We start from the raw sequence: 22,891 nt of genomic DNA, 5'->3' as shown, positions 1-22,891 counted from the left end.
ATTGTATATGGAGTGGTAGGGTCGGGTGTAATGTGTTCATTTCCAACTATTATAAAGTCACGTAGAATGTCACTTAATTTATTTTTGCTGACATGTTTTCAAGTATTACATGTGAATCCAATTTTCACTGCGCTGTGTCTCAATAGAGTATGAGGGAAATGGCATATTCACTGGAATTTATTTCAGGGGAAAAATGTTTTCAGTGATAATGAAGTATTATGACAGATACCCTCCCCGTGGCTTTCATTGCGTATGGAAGTTATTTTCACGAGTGATGCGGTGTATCCTGCTGCCGTACTTTCACGAGCGAAGCCACGGGGAGGGTGTGGGGTTCTGTTATTATACATATGTCCCATATTTGATTATTTCATATTAAAAAAAGAACGTGCAACAAACCGGGATAGAAATTTAGATCGGGGAACCCAATAGCCCATTAATATGCTCCAAGACAGTGCTGCGGCCTAGCAACGCTTGTCAGTGTAGAACGCGTGTCGCTGTACGTGTGAAAATAAAATAATCAGACGTCTAATTTAAGTCATTGTCCGAATAAATAACTCGTGGATGTTTAAGCGCGGTGGTCGTAGCGCAGCGCGTGTTCGAACTTCATGTAAATAAACAATGTATTTTACACGCGTTGTATACGTCGCTATGAGTCCCATATCGAACAGGACGCGACACGACGACTGTCGCCCTTTAGTTGGGACCTGAACAGAACCAGAACTTAAACTGGGCGACTACGATACACGGTTGATGTTGAAGTTAAAAGTTCCTCCACAGATCTGTGCATTGGCAAACATGCCGTGCAACTGCGGTACTCCACTGACGGAATGACTTTCGTTGAAATCGGTCGTCGCTGACTCGTGAGCTGCACACTACAACCTCGTTTGTGATGTTGCTTGCTTGTCGTGGATAGACTGAGTCTTGGTTACCGGTTAAATTTTGCTAATTTGGCGTTGGTAACCTTTATTTGGAACTGAGTAACGCCGCAACGTCGCCAGCAGAAACCTCATGGTATATCGATGTTGATGGTTGCGGCTCCATATTAATCGGAGATTTTACTGCGGGTCCAGGCAGCGGGTGGATCTTCCGAGAGCCCTTCAAGATTTATAAAACTCAGATTCCAGGTGGTCAACAAACATTAAGTTCTCCCAATCCTAGTATTCTATGTGATGTACATCTAACATGCTAAAAATGATAGTGAACGATTTGAACCTGACAAAAATACTTGAAATAGATACCAGGAAGGGGAGGGGGGTAAAAGAAAGTTATATAACATTTTATTATTCAATAATTTATTAAAATACATAAGTTTGTCCAACTCCCTGTGATACAACACCTCAGACATAGCTCATTGTACTCGGCTTGAGTGTGGGCAAAAAGTTACTATTTGAATTTTTGATATCTTTTTTCATTAATGAGAAAGTTGACCCCGAAGTTAGAGTAACTGTTCAGCAGGAATGGCTTTTTAACTCTTCTGTGATTTTTTTTTGGCTTGGTTGATTTTGTTCATACTTGACAGGCAGGTCGTACCATCACTAATTGGAAAAACAATCCTGACCCACCGCTACCATGGCAACAGCCAAAGTCTTGTAATAGCAGTGCCCAAATGATCATGCCTTTTATTTTGGCTACGTTGCGCACTGGTAAGAGATCACCGGCGCCGACATTGTTACCACTGTCAACGTAATCCCAACGCAGCTTTGAACTTTGAATAAAATGTAGATGCTGCCTCCAATCTAGAAAATACTATCGCAAAACGGTTGGAAATAATACATTTAACGGCTGAATACGTCCTAACAATAAAATAAAGTGACTTCTAATGACTGCCATGTTATTTTGCGAACCTCGTATAAGGTGCCCGGTTTTAGTTATAAACAGACGTTAGCTTCACGTTCATGTCCCTTCCATGATAACAGCCGAAAACATATTGCTTGTTTTTTACCGGTTTTCATTGGCAACCGAAGTATTTTTATTTTGTAAACAAATTTTCGTCTGCTATTTTTATTCAGTTCAAATCGTTCAGCAACATTTTTGGCATATTAGGTGTACATCACATGGAATACTACGATTGAGAGCACTTGATGTATGTTGACTGATTTTTATCATAGTACGAAGTACCAGGAAGTTACTCAGTTCCAAATAAAGATTACCAACGTAAAATGAGCAACATTTGACTGGTAATCAAGATTTATGTAATCCATGGCTAACAAGCAACATCACAAGCGAAGTTGTAGCATGCAGTACTAGTAAGTCATCCCGTCAGCGGAGTACCGCAGTAACACGGCATGTTTGCCATCAGCATTGTATTCAAACGAATCACGTGGTGTGCCGTTCTCGTTCAAACCCGGGATTCGATCAATAGGGGAGTCCCAGTAAAAAAAACACATTGCAAATCATGCAAGTTCAACATTTTCAAACCAATATACTAAAACAGAAATGCTCAGAGATGCAAATGAAGGATAGATATTACTTTTCACTATACACATCTCTGTTGATACTATCCCTCACATATTCTACTCCCAATTACTCCTGCGTAAAATGGACTAGCCTCTTTTCATGTTGACATTCAGAGTAAAATCATGTGACAGGCTGTTAAAATTGGCTGTTGCATACTCTTTCGCCGGTCTGGAAAATGTGTTTAATTAACTCACATTCAAGCAACAATGTAGATTTCCCAGTGGGAGTGAGACTGTTCGACTAAAAAATAGGGGTGTTTTCAGCAAAAAACGAATAACCCTGGAATATACACACAATATACTGAATTTCGGAACAAATCGTGCATTACTTACAGCAGCAGAATACCACAGAAATATCAGACGAAACATGAAAACACTATATATTGCATTTCAGCCTGAACCCTCTATATTGCAATTCAAGGAATTAACCCCATATGTGCATCCATTTCCCACCTTGGTATCACCCACCCCTGAAAACAAACTCTTAATACCACGCTGAAGCGTTTGGTAATAAATACAAAGTTGATACTAATAAACTAATATAGATGACGTAACAGAAATGTTCATTGTTTCCCACCTGAAAATACCATGATGGGTTACGTGTATAACCTATGAACCTTTCCTGAAAGTCACGCCCTCTAGTGACCGAGTGCTTTGTGACGACATTGGGTACAAGAGACGCCTTTCAGAGATGCATTAATCATTGATATATTATGAGATTATTACGAGGATACCTCAAAGTATGCACAAAGACAGTACAGCAGGAGAATCCTCGTAATAACCTTATTATTATACATCTTTTCCTTCCAAGGATACATCATGGAGATGCCGAAATCCAAAACGTTTAGAACAGCATCAGAGAACTTCTTTGTGTGAAGTCCAGTCAAACCCTGGTGGCAGCCATGTTTGTTTTTATCACATGTGTTAGAGGATTCTCACGCGCGTAATCGTTCCACCATGATTTGGAATTCGCATTTCCTAATATGGTATGATGAAAATACCTCGTAAAATAACTGTTTAACTTGTAATGCTCCATACACTGAATATAATCATTGTAAGTTGAGTGTTTCTCAGAACTTATAAGTAGGATTATAGTTTTTTTCTCTACTTACAGACCTATATTTCCAAGGTATGTGCTCTACCACCGGCACTGGCTCAAAAACACACACACACACACACCACGTACACGAGTAATCAGAGTGTAGCCACGCTGCCACGATTGTACCTCGGGATATATTAAACAATATGTAATAATATAAAATGAATACAATAATAGTGACAACATTTACATTTATGTAAATATGATGGTATTGCCGCAAATTTTTGTTTCGTTTTCGTTTTCTTTATCAAATTTTTGTGTGTTTTTTTTATAAAAGTTTGTTGTTTCCCTTTTTCAATTTGAAGACACATTTATTATTTCACTCCCAATCAAAACACGTTTGATTAAATATTAAGAATAGATATAACAACTAAATCACGAGTCAGAAATTTGTTGAGATGGAAAATTCATCTGCATTGCAAGCCCACCTAATGATGAAAAGCGGTCACATTCATCGTCAGGGTAATAACGAAAGCCTAATTCAATGTTATTATTGTCCGTGTGATAACCAGGACAACGGAGAGAAGTGGTATCCATAGCAACATCGTCAGTATTCTCAGACATTATCTGTTCCGAATGATTGATGTACAGATGGCAATCACTGCGGTCAGATGTAACACGTCGTTCAGGCGGTGCGGGAATACTACACTCTGGGTTTGATGGGAATGTGTACGTGTCCATTGCGCAATGTTTTTGGGTTACAAACTCTTCGTTTATTCCATTCAAGGCTTTTTTAAGTTTCGTTTTGAGGTGTCTTTTCCCATGACGCCCAAGTGATCGGCCGGGCAATCGATTCAAGTTTATATACAGTGAATCCGCATCTCTGGGCATTCGGTAATGGGTCCCGAATACTTTGATAGGAGTGTGAATTTCTTGGTTCCGGGAATCTGACAGAGTGATATAAACGTATTTGTCACTTCCGGATATGACATCACCGTGCGAGATTAGATTGAGCGCAACTGACAATACGTTATTACAAATATTTCTTGCACTTGACTCTTGAAAATCGTTCCGATGCAAAAGGGGTTCTTTTCTCCAGATCCGGTCTACTCCATCAGACATGACGATAATAATTTTACTGGCCTTTTCAAATTGATAACACACCCAGTGCATTATGCCAAGTTCAGCGATTTCCACTTCGTAGAACTTGGCGAACACCACGTGACAATCACAATCAGATGCCAGAAATTCGGCAAAGAGGAGCACAATCTTCATGTGGTGGTCGTTGTCATTGGAGCAGAGTAACATAACCCTTGCTGGACTAGGTTCCACAGTTGTGTCTAAAATTGCAATGCATTAAAAAAAAAAAACAGTTGTGATCAATTACTAGTAATTTAAAACGCGGCGGTCGTCGCGCAGCGCGTGTTCGAATTTCATGTAAATAAACAATGTATTTTACACGCGTTGTATACGTCGCTATGAGTATCAGGACAGGACGTGGCACGACGACTGCCGCCCTTTAAAATTGTGATACATGGTACTATTAGTTTTGTTTATCTTTTCATTTTTTTTCAAAAAAGCTATGGCATGCACAATTGTAACTAGTGTGCATACTGGAAACATACAGAAGTAAACTTGACCAGTTTTACGCACCTGTCAACCCGCCATTCATGCAAAGATCGCCATTAGGCATTGTCGTTTGATGGATACTGTTATTTTCTGTTGACGAATTCGCGCGTGAATTGACAGAATTGCACCGACTACCAGACCTGTTTCCAAAAAGATAAAACTTTTGTCTTTGCCTTTCTCCATCTATGTAATTGTCCAGTAACTTGCATCGATATTGACGATATAAAAGAAGCATTGCAGCAATAAGAAGCACGGCGAATGCTGTGCCCAGCACTGACGCAATAACTTTAGTCAGGACGTTGGTCTTACCGTCTGGTGCATCTGAAACTGTAAACAAAGACCATAAATGCAAACCAGTTCATTCTCATGTTAAATTTTGTTTTGAAGTAATCTATTTTGATGTATGGCATACGTTAGTTGGTATAGTTAGTGATCTGCGTCTGGAAAAGTTTTTTTTACAGGGTGGTAGTCGTCACGCCACGCATGCGCGAGATATATGGGTCTCATATAAACAAAGATGGCGACTTTGACTGTTGCGCAGATCAACGAATACAAACCGAGACGTTTCCAACCTTTAATTGGGTAATTTTTAGGTTATTGGAAGGTGTCGAAGGAGTCACCGGTGGTATTCAGTGCAAGTCGCGCTCAGGTCAAACCTCATAATTCCATTTGAAGAGCGCATTGGATTGTGAGAAAATCAATGTTTATCAACACAAATGTCGCTCATGCGCAGCGCGATGACCACCGCGCTTTAATTTCAATATGTGCTGACAATGTACGCACTAAAATCATCTACTGCGAGATAAAATAAAAACTCAATAAAAATGTTGTTCGTGACTAAAATCTATCTGTGATAAAAATATCAATAATTGAAAGAGTAAACAAAAGTGAGAGTAAATATGTTTCTTCGGAATAGTACATTGTCACAATAGCGTTTTATAATGATCACGTGACAAATATTAAAACTCACCATAGCAAGTACCATTTGTTTGCAGATCTCCATTTTCACACGTGCATATGTAATAATTCCCAAAAATGGTGCTGCAATTTCCATGGTTACCACATGGATTAGGTAAAGTAAAGCACGGATTGGCTACATGAATAGACATGTGACTTGATATAAGTTATTTTTTTAATTAATGTCATTTAATCAAAAATATATACAAGATCAGATTCACATGATCTCATCAGATCAGATTAATCTGATGACATTGAACATGTCCGATATTTGAAAACAAAATCGGATCAGACATCAAATTCTGAGATGTACATGGATAGATTAATCCGGTCAAATAAATCAGGCGCCAAAATTCAAGTATGACCAATTTTTTAGTAGTCTGCTCAGACTTCACATTTTGCGGTTTATATGATGCAATTTATCTGAACTGATTAGTTTGTAAATCAATCGTTATCTAACATGACCACATAATATATATTTTACATCCGGGGCTAAGCAATTGACAACAATGTTGCACGTAATGCCTGAAACTTTTACTTTTGTATTCATGTGTTTTATAATGAATACTTTCAAAGGTTCGACACAATAAATTAAAAAGGATTATCCCATTCACAGACCAGAAACAAACTCCGCTCTCATCTGGCCAATCCAATGCATACATTAAAAGGTACGTACCAGAGACTGTAAAGTTCAGTGACACGGTGATTAAACATGCCTTGCTTTGCTTGGGGATTTTACAAACACTGGCATTAGTTGGTTTAGGCATAATCTGCAAATAAAATATCATCATGTTAAAAGCGGCACACAGTCACACCGACTGCTCTGAACCATTTCAGACCAAGTCTTGATCGGATATCTTGACCCGCACCATATTATTATTATCATCAACAACTAGTCAACACACGTGTTTATTCTTGTAATCTGTATCAATGTAATGATCGCAACAAATATGAGAATCACCTTTGCTGTGTATGTTCCAGGTTCGACGTCATAGAAGGTAGCAGTGATAAGTGTTAGCTCGAGACCCTTTGAATAAAGTTGGTTTCTTTTGCGAGATATATCCCCAGGCTGTAAAAACAAGATATAGGTGGGATTTGTGTATAACCATAGTAAGTCATTTAAAGTGAAAGTTAGAATGGTGCACCGTAGTTTATTAACATATTTCTAACAATTTGTGAATATCAAATATTTAATACTAATTGGTCCGAGAGCTCCGCATTGTGTCTGCCCATAGTGCGTAGCAAGCCAACAAGTGATATAGCAACTGTGACCACACACTTATTCAAAACAAAGGGCTTTGCTGATTGGACAACGTTACAATAGCTCATTATTATTACTTACAACGCGCTTTGATTGTCGTCATGTCGTTTCTTTATTGGTGAATTTGAATTCTACCAGTCATTTTGATTTATAAAAAAGGTATATTGATAAAAACGTGTTTTAACACCCCAAGTTTTATACCTTTCACTGTATGCATTCTCACATTTCGATCGTTAACTTATTGTTCTTTTTCATTTAAACCAAATATTATAACGACATACAGCCTTGTTATTGGTCATAATACATTATTAAACAAACAAATTACTATTAAAGGACAACATGATCGTGTGTGAAAGTTTCACCATTTTTAGCTCAGATTCCGTGACAATGTGTACTATCGACAAAACAAACCCGTTATCTTTTTATTATAAATAAATATGTATAAATGTCAACCAAAGAATGTGCACACTGCGCAATGCGCAATGACTTTTATTTTTTATTACATCCGCCATTGACGTCATAGCTGACCGTGCCGAGATAATACCAGAGTCGGAGCTAGGCGTCAGTGGCGTATAGCGAGTGGAACATTCCAGTCCATCGTAAATTGCAACCTACCAAGATAACTTTCTGGTATTCACGTTGACTGCCTCTATATAAGTAGACATGGAATCGATCTAATAGATAGTCAACTGGAGGTAGATCGAATGTGACGTAGACATTGCTGTATATTGATGATGCATTCACATACGCAGGTCCCCAGTATGGGATTTTATCTGAAATACACACAAATAAGCCATAGAGTGCGGTTAATGCTATACGTGATATTATTGGGTCTATAGACGCTTGTAACTCCACTGCTTATATGCTCAATTGTAAACTTTAGTCAAATGGCCAGTTTAAATGTACGTAAATGGTGAGGATTAAATGTATAGACGTAGTAGAAATTGTTTACTATAGATACCCCGGCAGTATATGCTACCATCGCATTCACATATACAGTGCAATTCATTGTAGCTTACCTCTTAGTACACGAGTCAAAATCAATTCTCGCAAAAAAAAATCCCCATATCAAATCCACAGTGGAAAGAAAATGTATGTATGTATATATATATGTATATGTATTTAAGAAGCAATCTGGACTTTTGATTTTTAATATTCAGATTTGATACAAAATATTGATGGATACATTTAATTATTTGAACGAAAACCACTATTCTTATAGTACACAGCTGAATACTCATTTGATGTAACAAATAAATCCTCTAATACGCATGATTGTGCAGTATTTGGTACGAACAATGCTAATGAAATTTCCTATCTGACAAACAAAATAAATATATAAAACTATTTTTGTTCAAATGTATGTTTTTGATGAATAGTTAAATATTATTACATCTTTCATGAGTGCATTTGTCGTACGTAAGGCTGTCCTGCCGTCTCTGCAACATTGACGACCAGTTTGTAACATGATATATTAAAATACACAGTTTACTTACACACATCAATTACGTGCATACATTGGTAGAAATCCGGATATGATGTACACGCTGTGGAAATATAATAAATATTATTATAACATGCAAATCCCCTTGATTATAATTAACACTATAAATGTAACACCATGTATTTGACTTGATTAGATGTAACGCAATGTATTTGACTTGATTAGATGTAACGCAATGTATTTGACTTGATTAGATGTAACACTGTGTACTGGGCCTGTTCAGATGTAACACTATGTACTCGACCTATTTAGATTTAACACTGTGTATTTTACCTGATTAGACGTAACACTATGTATTTGACTTGATTAGATGAAACACTATGTATTTGTCCTGTTCAGATGTAACACTATGTATTTGACTTGGTTAGATGTAATCCTGTGTACTGGGCCTGTTCAGATGTAACACTGTGTACTGGACCTATTTAGATTTAACACTGCGTATTTTACCTGATTACACATAACACTATGTATTTGACTTGATTAGATGAAACACTATGTATTTGTCCTGTTCAGATGTAACACTATGTATTTGATCTTATTAGATGTGACACCTTGTATTTGACTTGGTTAGATGTAACACTGTGTACTGGACCTGTTCAGATGTAACACTATGTACTCGACCTATTTAGATTTAACACTGTGTATTTTACCTGATTAGACGTAACACTATGTATTTGACTTGATTAGATGAAACACTATGTATTTGTCCCGTTCAGATGTAACACTGTGTATTTGACTTGGTTAGATGTAACACTGTGTACTGGGCCTGTTCAGATGTAACACTATGTACTTGACCTATTTAGATTTAACACTGTGTATTTTACCTGATTAGACGTAACACTATGTATTTGACTTGATTAGATGAAACACTATGTATTTGTCCTGTTCAGATGTAACACTATGTATTTGACTTGATTAGATTAACACAATGTATTTAAATTGATTAGATGTAACACTATGTTTTTGAAATGATTAGGTGTACCAATGTGTATTGACTTGGTTAGAAGTAACACTATGTATTTGACTTGATTAGATGAAACACTATGTATTTGTCCTGTTCAGATGTAACACTATGTATTTGACTTGATTAGATTAACACAATGTATTTGAATTGATTAGATGTAAATGATTAGGTGTACCAATGTGTATTGACTTGGTTAGAAGTGACAGTGTGTACTTGACTTGATTAGATGTAACACTATGTATTTGTCCTGTTCAGATGTAACACTATGTATTTGACTTGATTAGGTGTAACACAATGTATTTGAATTGATTAGATGTAAATGATTAGGTGTACCAATGTGTATTGACTTGGTTAGAAGTGACAGTGTGTACTTGACTTGATTAGATGTAACACTATGTATTTGACTTGATTAGATGTAACACAATGTATTTGAATTGATTAGATGAAACACTATGTATTTGACTTGATTAGATGTAACACTATGTATTTGACTTGATTAGATGAAACACTATGTAGTTGTCCAGATCAGACGTAACACTATGTATTTGACTTGATTAGGTGTAACATAATGTATTTGAATTGATTAGATGTAAGACTATGTTTTTGAAATGATTAGGTGTACCAATGTGTAGTGACTTGGTTAGAAGTGTAGTGACTTGGTTAGAAGTAACACTGTGTACTTGACTTGATTAGATGAAACACTATGTAGTTGTCCAGATCAGACGTAACACTATGTATTTGACTTGATTAGGTGTAACATAATGTATTTGAATTGATTAGATGTAACACTATGTATTTGACTTGATTAGATGAAACACTATGTAGTTGTCCAGATCAGACGTAACACTATGTATTTGACTAGATTAGGTGTAACATAATGTATTTGAATTGATTAGATGTAAGACTATGTTTTTGAAATGATTAGGTGTACCAATGTGTATTGACTTGGTTAGAAGTAACACTGTGTACTTGACTTGATTAGATGAAACACTATGTATTTGTCCTGTTCAGATGTAACACTATGTATTTGACTTGATTAGATTAACACAACGTATTTGAATTGATTAGATGTAACACTATGTTTTTGAAATGATTAGGTGTACCAATGTGTATTGACTTGGTTAGAAGTAACACTATGTATTTGACTTGATTAGATGAAACACTATGTATTTGTCCAGATCAGACGTAACACTATGTATTTGACTTGATTAAGTGTAACACAATGTATTTGAATTGATTAGATGTAAATGATTAGGTGTACCAATGTGTATTGACTTGGTTAGAAGTAACACTATGTATTTGACTTGATTAGATGTAACACTATGTATTTGTCCTGTTCAGATGTAACACTGTTTTTGAAATGATTAGATGTAACACAATGTTTTTGAAATGATTAGATGTAACACTGTGTACTTGACTTGATTAGATGTAACACTATGTATTTGTCCTGTTCAGATGTAACACTATGTATTAGACTTGATTAGGTGTAACACAATGTATTTGTCCTGTTCAGATGTAACACTATGTATTTGACTTGATTAGATGTAACACTATGTATTTGTCCTGTTCAGATGTAACACTATGTAATTGACTTGATTAGATGTAACACTATGTATTTGTCCTGTTCAGATGTAACACTATGTATTTGACTTGATTAGATGAAACACTACGTATTTGTCCTGTTCAGATGTAACACTATGTATTTGACTTGATTAGGTGTAACACAATGTATTTGAATTGATTAGATGTAACACTATGTTTTTGAAATGATTAGATGTAACACTATGTAATTGACTTGATTAGATGTAACACTATGTATGTGACTTGATTAGATGAAACACTATGTATTTGTCCTGTTCAGATGAAACACTATGTATTTGTCCTGTTCAGATGTAACACTATGTATTTTACTTGATTAGGTGTACCAATGAGTATTGACTTAGTTAGATGTAACACTATGTACTGGACATGATTTGATGTAAAACTGTGTACTGGACGTAATTAGATGTGTTTGACATGATTAAGTGTACCAATGTGTATTGACTTAATTAGACGTAACACTATGTATTTGACGTGATTAAATGTAACACTATTTTCTCTGGGAATGAGTATAGACTGGAGATTTGTAATTTGGGAAATATGATGATTTATTGATTGATTAACTAATTAAATAAGCAATTAAATGTATGTAGAGCTTCAATTAATCTCCTATTTTCGAGCATGTTGCATCGTGATGGAAATAATAGTTAAAAAATAATTAATCGTAAGACAAAAACGTTGCTATGGCAGTAACACAGCAGTGTTCGTTCGATTCAATAACACTTGACGCCAAAGATACGTATATGTTACCTTAGGGTATAATACAATATAGTAGTGAAAGCGGGAGGGTCGTCACCTGCGCACGCGCGGGAATTGAGTCCCAAGCGACGATAACAACACACGCTAAAAACGCAAAGGCTCGTGGGTAGACGCTTGTTCGTAAACAATAACACGCTATGACCATTTGACGCAAGCGCAGGTTACGACTTCCTTGCTTTAAATGAAAGCTTTTTCATATGTAACATATGGCGTCCTTGTCCCGCATGAACATTATTTAGCATTTATATAAATGAATCTCATCGCGTACTTCCCCGTCGGCGATTTCAGCATTTCATCCACTTCCTTCCAGGTTGCCTCAAGTACATAAGAGTTATGTTGAGAAGGCCGATGGTGGCAGTCTTGCGTTTATAGTATGTGCGTGATATTATCCGACGCGAGTACAGGGATAAAATATGTGTACATGTCTTTGAATATAACGATGCTCTTTTTCATTTTGACCCAGCAGATAGCTAGTTCTATGACATATATACATAAATGCATCAATACGATTTAACCATAGACACTGTTTGACCTTTGACCGCGATAGGCACAGTCCCTGTTAAGGGACTGTGCCATAGGCTATGATAGAACATCTGTCTGGTTTAAAGGGCGGCAGTCGTTGTGCCGCGTCCTGTTCGATACGGGACTCATGGCGACGTACACAACATGTGTAAAATACATTGTTTATCTACATGAAATTCGAACACGCGCTGCGCGGCGACCACCGTCCTTTAAATAATTCAAAAATTACTAACAACTTTCAAATGTGAAAATTACGAGCCATTCATTGAGAATTCGGTTTCGCGAGAACATCAAATTACAATTCTTCTAAGCCGCACTGTCTGTCGACGATAGGTTTCTGTGACGTCAGTGTCAAAACAATTATGAATACTTCGAATAGTCTTCATGTCACTTTACGTCACGGAAGCGCATTTTTGTAGAGGTGTCTTATATTATAGAATAGAACACTTTTCGGAAGTAGTGAGACTGGGGTGCAAGCACGAGACCCGCCTTTTTCATGGTACAAACTCAAACATGTCAGTCTGTTGATATTCCGTATAAAAGGGATTCTTATTTTTGTCACGTCGATTGGTACACCCTCAAGCACAATATCGCGCGTGCAAGTTTACGTTACACCCCAAAACAGTATGCGCGCATGCGAAACGCCGTATTTTCGACCTGCGGGAAAGTGGTAAAGGTGTATCAACACATTCCACGTGTTAACGCGTAATCACCACCAGGATATATAGAGTCATAAAAAAACACTTGCAATAACAATAATGTGCAGTAAATATTTGAGATTTACAAGAAATTGATACATACATGGTATTATGATTTCTTTTTTCACATTTGTCTTGTATGCTGTGTCAGCTACGGGCAGAACGATCACTTCAATCTGGTATCGTGAATACGGCGACAAGGGCCGGAAACAGTCCCAGTAAAACGTGACAAGTGGCGGCACCTGTACGAGTCATGAGAAGGTGCAACACAATCTGATTAAAATATGATCTATTGTTTTTGCTTTTTGGTTATAATTTAGTTTTTTTTTTCACTTTACTTTAGTATTGTTTGTCATTTTGCCATTTTTGTGGAGTTTCGTTCAAGTTTTACAAGTTTTTTGTTTGAAGAATAATTTCGTTTATTGAAGTTGGTCGGACCACAGTCCAAACCATCTATTAGGTGACGATAACACAAAATGATATACACATGTATCTCGCCTTATTCGGATTGAAGAACTTACAGCGTAGTCTACCAGACCATGCACAAAGTAGTGAAAGTTAGTACGAAGGATTTAAACGATCCTATTTCAAACAAATAAGTTATCGTCACTGACATGGCCACAATCCCATTAAACGACACTAAATCTAAAACCTAAAATGTATATTTCACACAGAATTGTGTGTCGCGTACCAAAAATGTTAACAGTTTGAAATTAGTGTCTTTTTGTGTTTTTAAAATCAACAACGCCGCCGCCGCCACTACCATCACCACCACCCTGTAAGTCCGGACAGAATCAAGGTTAGCATACCTCCTCCTGTGAGACAGACCCAGAAAAGTTGAAAGTCTGACAGATTTCGCGGCCGAAGTATGAATATTTTTCGAATAGGTGGTTGTTGGTCAGTCCACGCAGGATGAATACAAGTCCTGATACATGCCCTAAATCTATGAAAAAAGAAACGAGGAGTTTAGTTTCTTACAATTCTAGTTTATGATCAGCGAAACAGTATTATGCTCTTACAAGTCATTGTCTTAATCAGAATAACAAACGAACAAACAACAAACCAGTCAACTAAACAGATTGCAATAAAAACATTAAAAACATTAAAGCGGGGGAGTCGTCACCTGCGCATGCGTCGGATGGCCATAGCGTGTCATTGTTTACAAACAAGCGTCTACCCATGAGCCTTTGCGTTTCTAGCGTGTGTTGTTATCATCGCTTGGGACTCAATTCCCGTGCGTGCGTAGGTGACGACCCTCCCGCTTTAAAAGAGTGCAATATTTGGGGAATAAAGGACAACGCAAAAACACACATTTTGTGAAATAAAATGACCAGGATTTCTTAACAGAACGAATCATAATCAGTTTGTTGTTTAAACAGTCCTTAAATATGCCGAAAAAAAAACAGAATATAGCTGATTAACACGCAATCATATTCGTCCCATTCGCGCATTGTCCAAAAGCCAATCCAACTTCGATAACTGGTCAGCACGTGGTATCGATCGGCCAATGAAAACACGCCGCTGTAGTACGCGATATTATAATGTAACTTAACATTTATTATGTTCAATGTTACATAATCCTTGAATACCGACCTGAATATTTAATTTGTAATTATCAAGAATTTAATTTATTTTACTGATTGCAATAAACAAACTATTCAGACATTGTATCCGTTAAACCAAGTAAAGTTAAAATTTAGTAATTCAAAAGTGTGGAAAGAAAACCAAGCCACCCCCTTAACATTATTTGCACTCATCTCGTTGTTTGAAATGACATTTACTATACCTGCTGTGATTAACGTCACACTAACATTCAACGCAGGAATAATCATCGCACCGTCCCAGTACGAAGGATACCACGTGACGTTCATGCTGACTGGTGGTTGGGGTAAATCTTGCTGTTTAACCGGCGTGAAACCAAGAAATGGTATACGTGTACAGTCATCTGTAGAATACAACGGAGAGTATATTACTCAGAATGCATCAAGCATCTGACATTTTTTTCAAGATTTTTCTGTATTCATCTGTGCTATAACTACCAACTTGTAAGAACAAAATGGCCGATAGGATGATGTACTCCGACAAAAGAAAGCTATACGTGACAAACCCGCAGTATGATATTAAAAACGAATTTGTATACTTTTGAAGTGAAAAATTTCACAAAAATATGACAAAATATCATGTTATATATAGTAGAATACAATATTTGATTTTACTCACCGTATCGTTCCAAGATATCACATGACATACTGTTCGTCAGCTGAAATATAAACAAAACATAAAATACAATTGTAAATCACCCCTGGCTTGAATAACCAGAATTGACCAGAATGATATCGTATCTGTTAATGTGCAATTGTACGCAGATTGATATGTTCAAGAGAACAAAATAAAATAATTAACAAAATTGCTAAACTGTCATCCAATAGACCATTTTCCGTTCACTGCGAGAATCACGCGTTATGCGTGAAATCGAACGTAAAAACAGGACAAACAAAGGTCATAGCGTCGTAGTCGCGTCAAACATCGCGTGGGATTCGACAAACGCGAAAGTATTTCGGGAACATTTCCATGCTTAATAATGTGCTGTTCACATTTCATGATAGGCAATTTCGATTAAGTAAGGGTATTCGGAAGCAATATTCCTCTGTCGAAGATCGGCCGGTCAACGTAAGCTACGAAATAAAGAAATTCTAGTTCAAAATCAAATCGTTCGATTTTTGCGGCAGACGTTCGACGCGCGTCTTTCATGCATCTCGCGAGATCTCGCAAATGTACGGAAACTCACCTATTAAATTGACTGCGCAATTATTTTATTTGCTTTGGTAATACGGTTTATATTTAAATTTGTTGGCCATTCAATGAATTTGCATTCTATCGCCATGCCCTCTTTCTTTCGTGAACAGTGTGAATGCACAAAACACGTGATGTTTTAACGTCCTTAACTTCCTTCAGAAAATCAACAGGTGTCGTTGCGAATGGAAAGAAAATTATATTGTCACCTCTTACAAAACACTAGTTGATATCCTAGTATACAATACACATTTAGAGTTTGTGAAGACAAGTAATTTATGTAACTTAGGCTACACTTCTCTATTTATTGTTCCTTTACCCCCAGTACGTAATCTAAAGACAAACACGTGTTGAAGTAGACGGGGTCGTTTTGGGTCAATGGTTACTATCAAGAAACAAGCCATCACAGCAAACACAGCAGTAAAAGTACAATACATAACCTTGTGACGTGTTCACTTTATGGTGTATGCCTTTACATACATACATTCTCTATTCAGTCATTGCGTGAGTCCACTTTAACGAATTAACACGATTATAAAGGGCAACTAGATATAAAGCTTATATATATATATATATATATATATATATATATATATATATATATATATATATATAAATCGTTTCTCGGTCGATCTAACTAATTAACTTAGTTAAATCGATCGAGATATGATATATAGTAGACTTAATAATGGCAAGTAAAACCAAAATATATTCATGAATAACAATGAAAAATATAAAGAAAATAAGAAAAATGGAGCATATACCTACATAGGATTTTAATCAGATCGGAAGAGTGGTAACTTTCCGTAACAATTTTCAGTAGAGAAATGTCATTAAAATGAAGGAATTGACTATTAGAAACTCCGGTAGGTGATATTTCAGTAGAGAAATGCCACGACAATGTAGGAATTGACTATTAGAAACTCTCGAAGGTGATATAAGCTTTTCCTGGACTTCTTTTCAGGACGGCACAGCTTAAAAACAAATTTGATTTTCCTTTCTCCTTGTTATTGATACATTTGTTTTTTTCATTTTGCCTGATTTTATTTTAAAAACTTCTTCGAAAGAATAGAATAGAATAGAATAAGTAGAATAGAATAGAATAGAATAGAATTTTACATTTTAATTCGGAATGTAAACTCAATTTATTCCCACCATAAAACAAAATAAACTAAACTAAACAGTATTAAATACAACATAAGAGTAATGAACATCATATTGTGCTTCGGGTTAGAATAGTGTATACACTGCGTTGAAACTGTGTAATACTTGGTGGCACTAAACACATAGGGTAACATCATTAAGATGTTTATGATATGTACGTGTAAACAAACAAATATATGTACGTGTTTTACCAAAATATTTTTATTTTATGAATAAACCATAGCGTAATGTTTTGTCAAGACGCAATATCGAAAAAAAATATGTTAACATGCTAAAAATTATTAAAGTTATTGCCTAATTAACAAACAGTACAGACTCTTTAAGGAAGAAGTATAGCTATGATCAGCAATGCATCACAGAGATTAATCACATTAAATTAAGGAATACCAAAATATAGCTTAAAGGGCGACAGTCGTGCCGCGTTCTGTTCGATATGGGACTCATAGCGACGTATACAACGCGTGTAAAATACATTGTTTATCTACATGAAATTCGAACACGCGCTGCGCGACGACCACCGTCCTTTAACACAATGACAATTCGCAGAATTGGAAGCGCAGATCGTCAAGTGCGTTTTGGAGAACTCGTCATCAGAAAAACCTCAATACAGAACAAGGAACAGAAAAAAACTACAATCTACCTGTATAACCCGACCCCTGCAACACAAAGGTCTGGCATACTTACTTTTAAAGAGTAATCTATTTAAGAGTGTTACTAGGCGGAAGAGAAAGTAATGAGGGTGGACCTGGGAGTAACCAGCATCTACCCACCTGTTTGTCACAGCTTTGTACACAAATTGGGTTCCAGTTCGCACGCGCCATTACGATACCATATTCCAGTAGAAATATGAGAGTAAACATGGTGTGGGGAGAACGACATTTGTAGAACTACTCACGCTGACCTACACTTAAGTAGAACAAGAAACACGCATGTTAATGCGCGGCAAGTCATGCACATCAGAACCCCTAGGAAAGTGAGTTTTCACCAGAAAAAATAACGAGACGGAAATCATGCATGAAATTCTCTATAAATGCTTGTTCCATATTTTGTGTCACCTTGTACGTCGCGACAATGTCATAATGAACTAATGTTCGCTTGCAGTTAACAAGTCATAGTTCATCCAAACACAATAAGAAAGTGCAAATTGTGTTCCAGGTAGTTTGAAGAGGAAATTCTCATATGTGTTGTATTCTACATTAAGAGTACAAACTGTGCTATAAAAAAGTACCAGATTGGGTGTCTAATTTGTGTGGTGAGATGTATGTTATCGTAAAAAATATGTTTACAAATAGTAAATGCGTACAGCATGTATTCAGAATTGCAAAGGGAGAACACCAGCACAGATTTACAATATCGCCACACATTTGCTAGGCTACTGGGCGATATATATGTTGATGAATAAATGTACATTGCCGTGATAGCAAAATAAAGGAATTTACCTGTTTTAAGTAATGAAGAGGAGATGGAAATTTATTGGACACACCTTAAGAGAGGATTCTACAAGTACATGCAACACAGTATTGACTGGGGCCCCAGAAGGGAAAAGGAAACTTGGTAGACACAAAACAACTTGGCGACGCATTGTTGAGAAGGAAAGAAACAAGCCTGGATGGCAGTCATGTGGCGAAGCCAGAGTTGCAGCAGCTGATGGAGACGTTCGGTGGGGACCCTATGTGCCACTAGGCATCTGGAGGATAGGCAGATAGATAAAACTTATTGTAAGTTTCCTGTCGTATGTGTGAGTGAGTGCGAGTGCGAGTGCGAGTGAGAGTGAGAGAGAGAGTGAGAGTGAGAGTGAGAGTGAGAGTGAGAGAGAGTGAGAGTGAGAGTGAGAGAGAGTGAGAGTGAGAGTGAGAGTGAGAGTGAGAGTGAGAGTGAGAGTGAGAGAGAGAGTGAGAGTGAGAGAGAGAGTGAGAGTGAGAGAGAGTGAGAGAGTGAGAGAGAGTGTGAGTGAGAGTGAGAGAGAGTGTGTGTGTGTGTGAGAGAGAGAGTGAGAGAGAGTGCGAGAGAGAGTGCGAGAGAGAGAGTGAGAGTGCGAGAGAGTGAGAGAGAGTGAGAGAGAGTGAGAGTGAGAGAGAGTGTGAGAGAGTGTGAGAGAGAGTGAGAGTGTGTGAGAGAGAGAGAGTGAGAGAGAGTGCGAGAGAGAGTGCGAGAGAGAGTGCGAGAGAGAGTGAGAGTGCGAGAGCGAGAGAGTGAGAGAGAGTGAGAGTGAGAGTGAGTGAGAGAGTGTGAGAGTGTGAGAGAGAGAGTGAGAGAGAGAGAGAATGTAGGTTTAACAATATGTGGGATACTAGTATGTTGCAAGCTCTTGTGACCTTATGCCGTGTTTATAAGAAAGCAGTTGTCGCATACGACTTATTTACCACTTCCGCGTCACTGAGAATGTTCTAGAACCGTACTGTGTCTGGGTGTAATTTTCTACATTTTTTTTAGAAACTGGTCGAATAGGTAATACCGAACTCCGCGCAGTTCGATACGCGTTACTTATCATCACTGCACAAAGCAGATTTGCATAGGACTCATTTGCATATTCGAATATGTTCGAACTACAAGACCTTGGCGGTTAATAAAGTTATGCGAAAGTCACTTAGTTACTATAATCACTTTAGTATGACGTTTCACGCCCTGAATCCGAATAAAATGTTTAGTAATTAGAACAAAATATACAAGACTTGCTTTAGAAAACTGCAATAATTTCCTAGATGACAAAGCATCATAATGTACAATAAATAAATAACTTTATAAACTTACTAGAACCTTTGTGTTCTATGACTGTTAGACGCGGAAAATCGAACCCGTTCAAGCCAGAAATAGTATTGAAATATTCACCAGAATACAAGATGAACGGAAATGTTAGGAAACCCCTTTCAGTGAAATTAGTCTTTAATGTTTCTTTCCCAACTATATTCGTTAACAGAGCGTTTCTTTCCTCCAAGTTCTAGTGTATCACGTGCGCCATTTCTCTACTGTAACATTACCTTGCAAAACATAGTCCGCGATAAAATGGTTCGTATTTACTTTTTTACTGAGGTCTGACATTAATAAATAGTTCGGATGTCACATACGTTTTTTCCCCACTTTTTGTAGTACGTTTTCAGATGTAACAGGTACAAGAAAATGGCCGTGCGTAGTGAGGTGATTGACCACAAAATTGAAGGCTGCCTGTGGCAGAGGCACTATTGCGTAAAGCGCAAAGGCCTCTGGGATGGAGATTGAGGTAATACAACACTGTAGAAGGCAATAGAAGGTAATGGAACATTCTAGAAATTTATAGTAAATTCCAAATAAACGGCAAGGTAAAGACTATGTCTAATTATAGTAAATACGTACGCGAGCGCCGGTTCGAGTCACGCACGCAGTACGTATTTACTATAATTAGACATAGTCTTTACCTTGCCGTTTATTCGGTGTTATTTGCTTACTTTACTTCCTATGTCGACAGCAACTATGAGTTTAAAATTATTTCTCAGTACATATAGTAAATTCCAGACTCATTATGTATGCTGATGTAATGGTCTATTTATAGACAGTGTGGGTATATATACGGGAGTTGTTCAGCACTGAGATCAGGTCGGAGATCTCGTTGAATTGTATTGGAGTTTAAGTATCTAGTTATTGGAGTAGTGGAGTTTTACCGCGTTATTGTACTTGATGTTTGCAGAGTATAATAATACCAGTACCAGTTGAAACCTCATCTGTTGGCTCCGTGTTCGTATTTTATCATCGCCGCCAGGGAAGTCTTTCTGTTACTGTTGCCATTTGAACCATCACACCTGTACTATACCAATTACGGTAATATTACGTTGCGTGTGACAGCCGTAGTCGCAAAATACAGTAAGTTGGTATAAACCCATGTATATCGTGCATGTCTTCAGGGTATGCACTTGATCAAGCTGAAATGTACGTTACCCAAAGATAACGTACTTTTCGGCAACGTACTACTGCATTCAGCATCATCGATTGTGACCATTTTCGAACGAATTTATTTTACATTCAATTATCGATTGATTTCAGAACCTTTGATTATGCAAATTCAACTCAACATAGTAAAATTTATTCTGAGCATTTTTGACTGAATCGTACATTAATTTATGTGTGTCCATTAGTTAAATTATTACTATTTGTTATTTTCTAATTTTATTTTTAGAGTAATGATTATTTTCGGTGCATGGATATATCACTTCAATGGTGAGGTAATATTAAGGTATAGTTTAGTTGGTACAAGCAAATCAAATAAGACGAAAACACTACACCCCCTAATGAATAGACCGGAAAATTCAGAATCCGGTCCTGGGCAAGAAACTGATGAATTTTGGAGTCCCAGTAAGCCCACAATGTATCTTATGCACATCACTTTTTATATGCAATCACAATGCATGTAACTACTAGTATATTATGTCCCTGCGAACAAAAAAAAAAAAAAACGTTAGCAAGTGTTTATTTAACGCATACATTGATATTAATAATCTTATCCGTGTTTGACGTTAATAGACCATTTTCCGTTCACTGCGAGAATCACGCGTTATGCGTGAAATCGAACGTAAAAACAGGACAAACAAAGGTCATAGCGTCGTAGTCGCGTCAAACATCGCGTGGGATTCGACAAACGCGAAAGTATTTCGGGGACATTTCCATGCTTAATAATGTGCTGTCCACATTTGATGATAGGCAATTTCGATTAAGTAAGGGTATTCGGAAGCAATATTCCTCTGTCGAAGATCGGCCGGTCATTGTAAGCTGCGAAATAAAGAAATTCTAGTTCAAAATCAAATCGTTCGATTTTTGCGGCAGACGTTCGACGCGCGTCTTTCATGCATCTCACGAGATTTCGCAATTGTACGGAAAATCACCTATTTGTTAGCACGGTCGACAGTGTATCAAATATTCTTCCTAAAATCAAAAGGTATAATACTTTAAGGGGGGGCAAGGGTTATTTTCGTTCAACGTAATTGCAATATTTTTTTGTTCGTACAACGTAAATTGAAAAAATAAATTCCGTAATTCTGTAATCACAGGCTAGACGTACAACGTAATCGATCAAATATATTTTTCGTACACTGTAAAAATGTGTAATTTTTCTCGGTACGTACAAGAATTTTCAAGGTTTTCTTTCTTAATCTTCCGTAAAATGTAAAATAACCTTTATTTTCTCTGTAAACTGTAAACATTCAATTTTCACTGTAAACTGTAAAAACGTCTTTTTTTCTTGTAAATTGTAAATTTATTTCCCGTAAAACTGTACCAGCTACCCCCCTTGCCGCCCCTCCTTTAACTTTCGAATTGTATGTTACATATTCATTAGATGCAAATAGTGATGAAGCATTGCTTTTCTGAATGAGCATGGTCATTAATGTCATGCTCTACCTTTTTAGTAAAGATCAGACTGCCATATCAAGATAAAATAGCACAGTGAGTTGGAACTTTACAATCATCCACACGTAACAGTGAAAAAAAAACTATGGCACAAAATATTTGATGTTCCGATCATTATATGCTATTTATGAGCATTCGTATTATGAAATACTCAAACGAATATTCAATGGACT

At 36.9% G+C, this 22,891-nt stretch overlaps 1 protein-coding gene across 1 annotated transcript; it reads right to left on the bottom strand.

Moving 5' to 3' along the window:
• Positions 1 to 3,670: 3,670 nt before the first annotated feature.
• Positions 3,671 to 18,244, bottom strand: LOC146734441 (uncharacterized). Its single transcript, XM_085507635.1, has 12 exons — positions 18,116 to 18,244; positions 15,609 to 15,648; positions 15,175 to 15,333; positions 14,198 to 14,331; positions 13,492 to 13,630; positions 8,839 to 8,889; positions 7,958 to 8,115; positions 7,043 to 7,150; positions 6,758 to 6,851; positions 6,095 to 6,217; positions 5,149 to 5,451; positions 3,671 to 4,835 (listed from the first exon to the last, which is right to left on the bottom strand). The coding sequence occupies exons 1-12, from the start codon at positions 18,203 to 18,205 to the stop codon at positions 3,931 to 3,933; spliced, it is 2,304 nt and encodes a 767-aa protein (XP_085363761.1). The 5' UTR covers positions 18,206 to 18,244; the 3' UTR covers positions 3,671 to 3,930.
• Between the last annotated feature and the right edge of the window lie 4,647 nt (positions 18,245 to 22,891).

Source organism: Saccoglossus kowalevskii, chromosome 14 (assembly GCF_978046115.1).
Source record: "Saccoglossus kowalevskii chromosome 14, keSacKowa6.1, whole genome shotgun sequence".
In the NCBI taxonomy this organism is placed as follows: domain Eukaryota; kingdom Metazoa; phylum Hemichordata; class Enteropneusta; family Harrimaniidae; genus Saccoglossus; species Saccoglossus kowalevskii.
The sequence above is the reverse complement of the archived record's forward strand: the minus strand, read 5'-3'. Positions and strand labels throughout refer to the sequence as shown.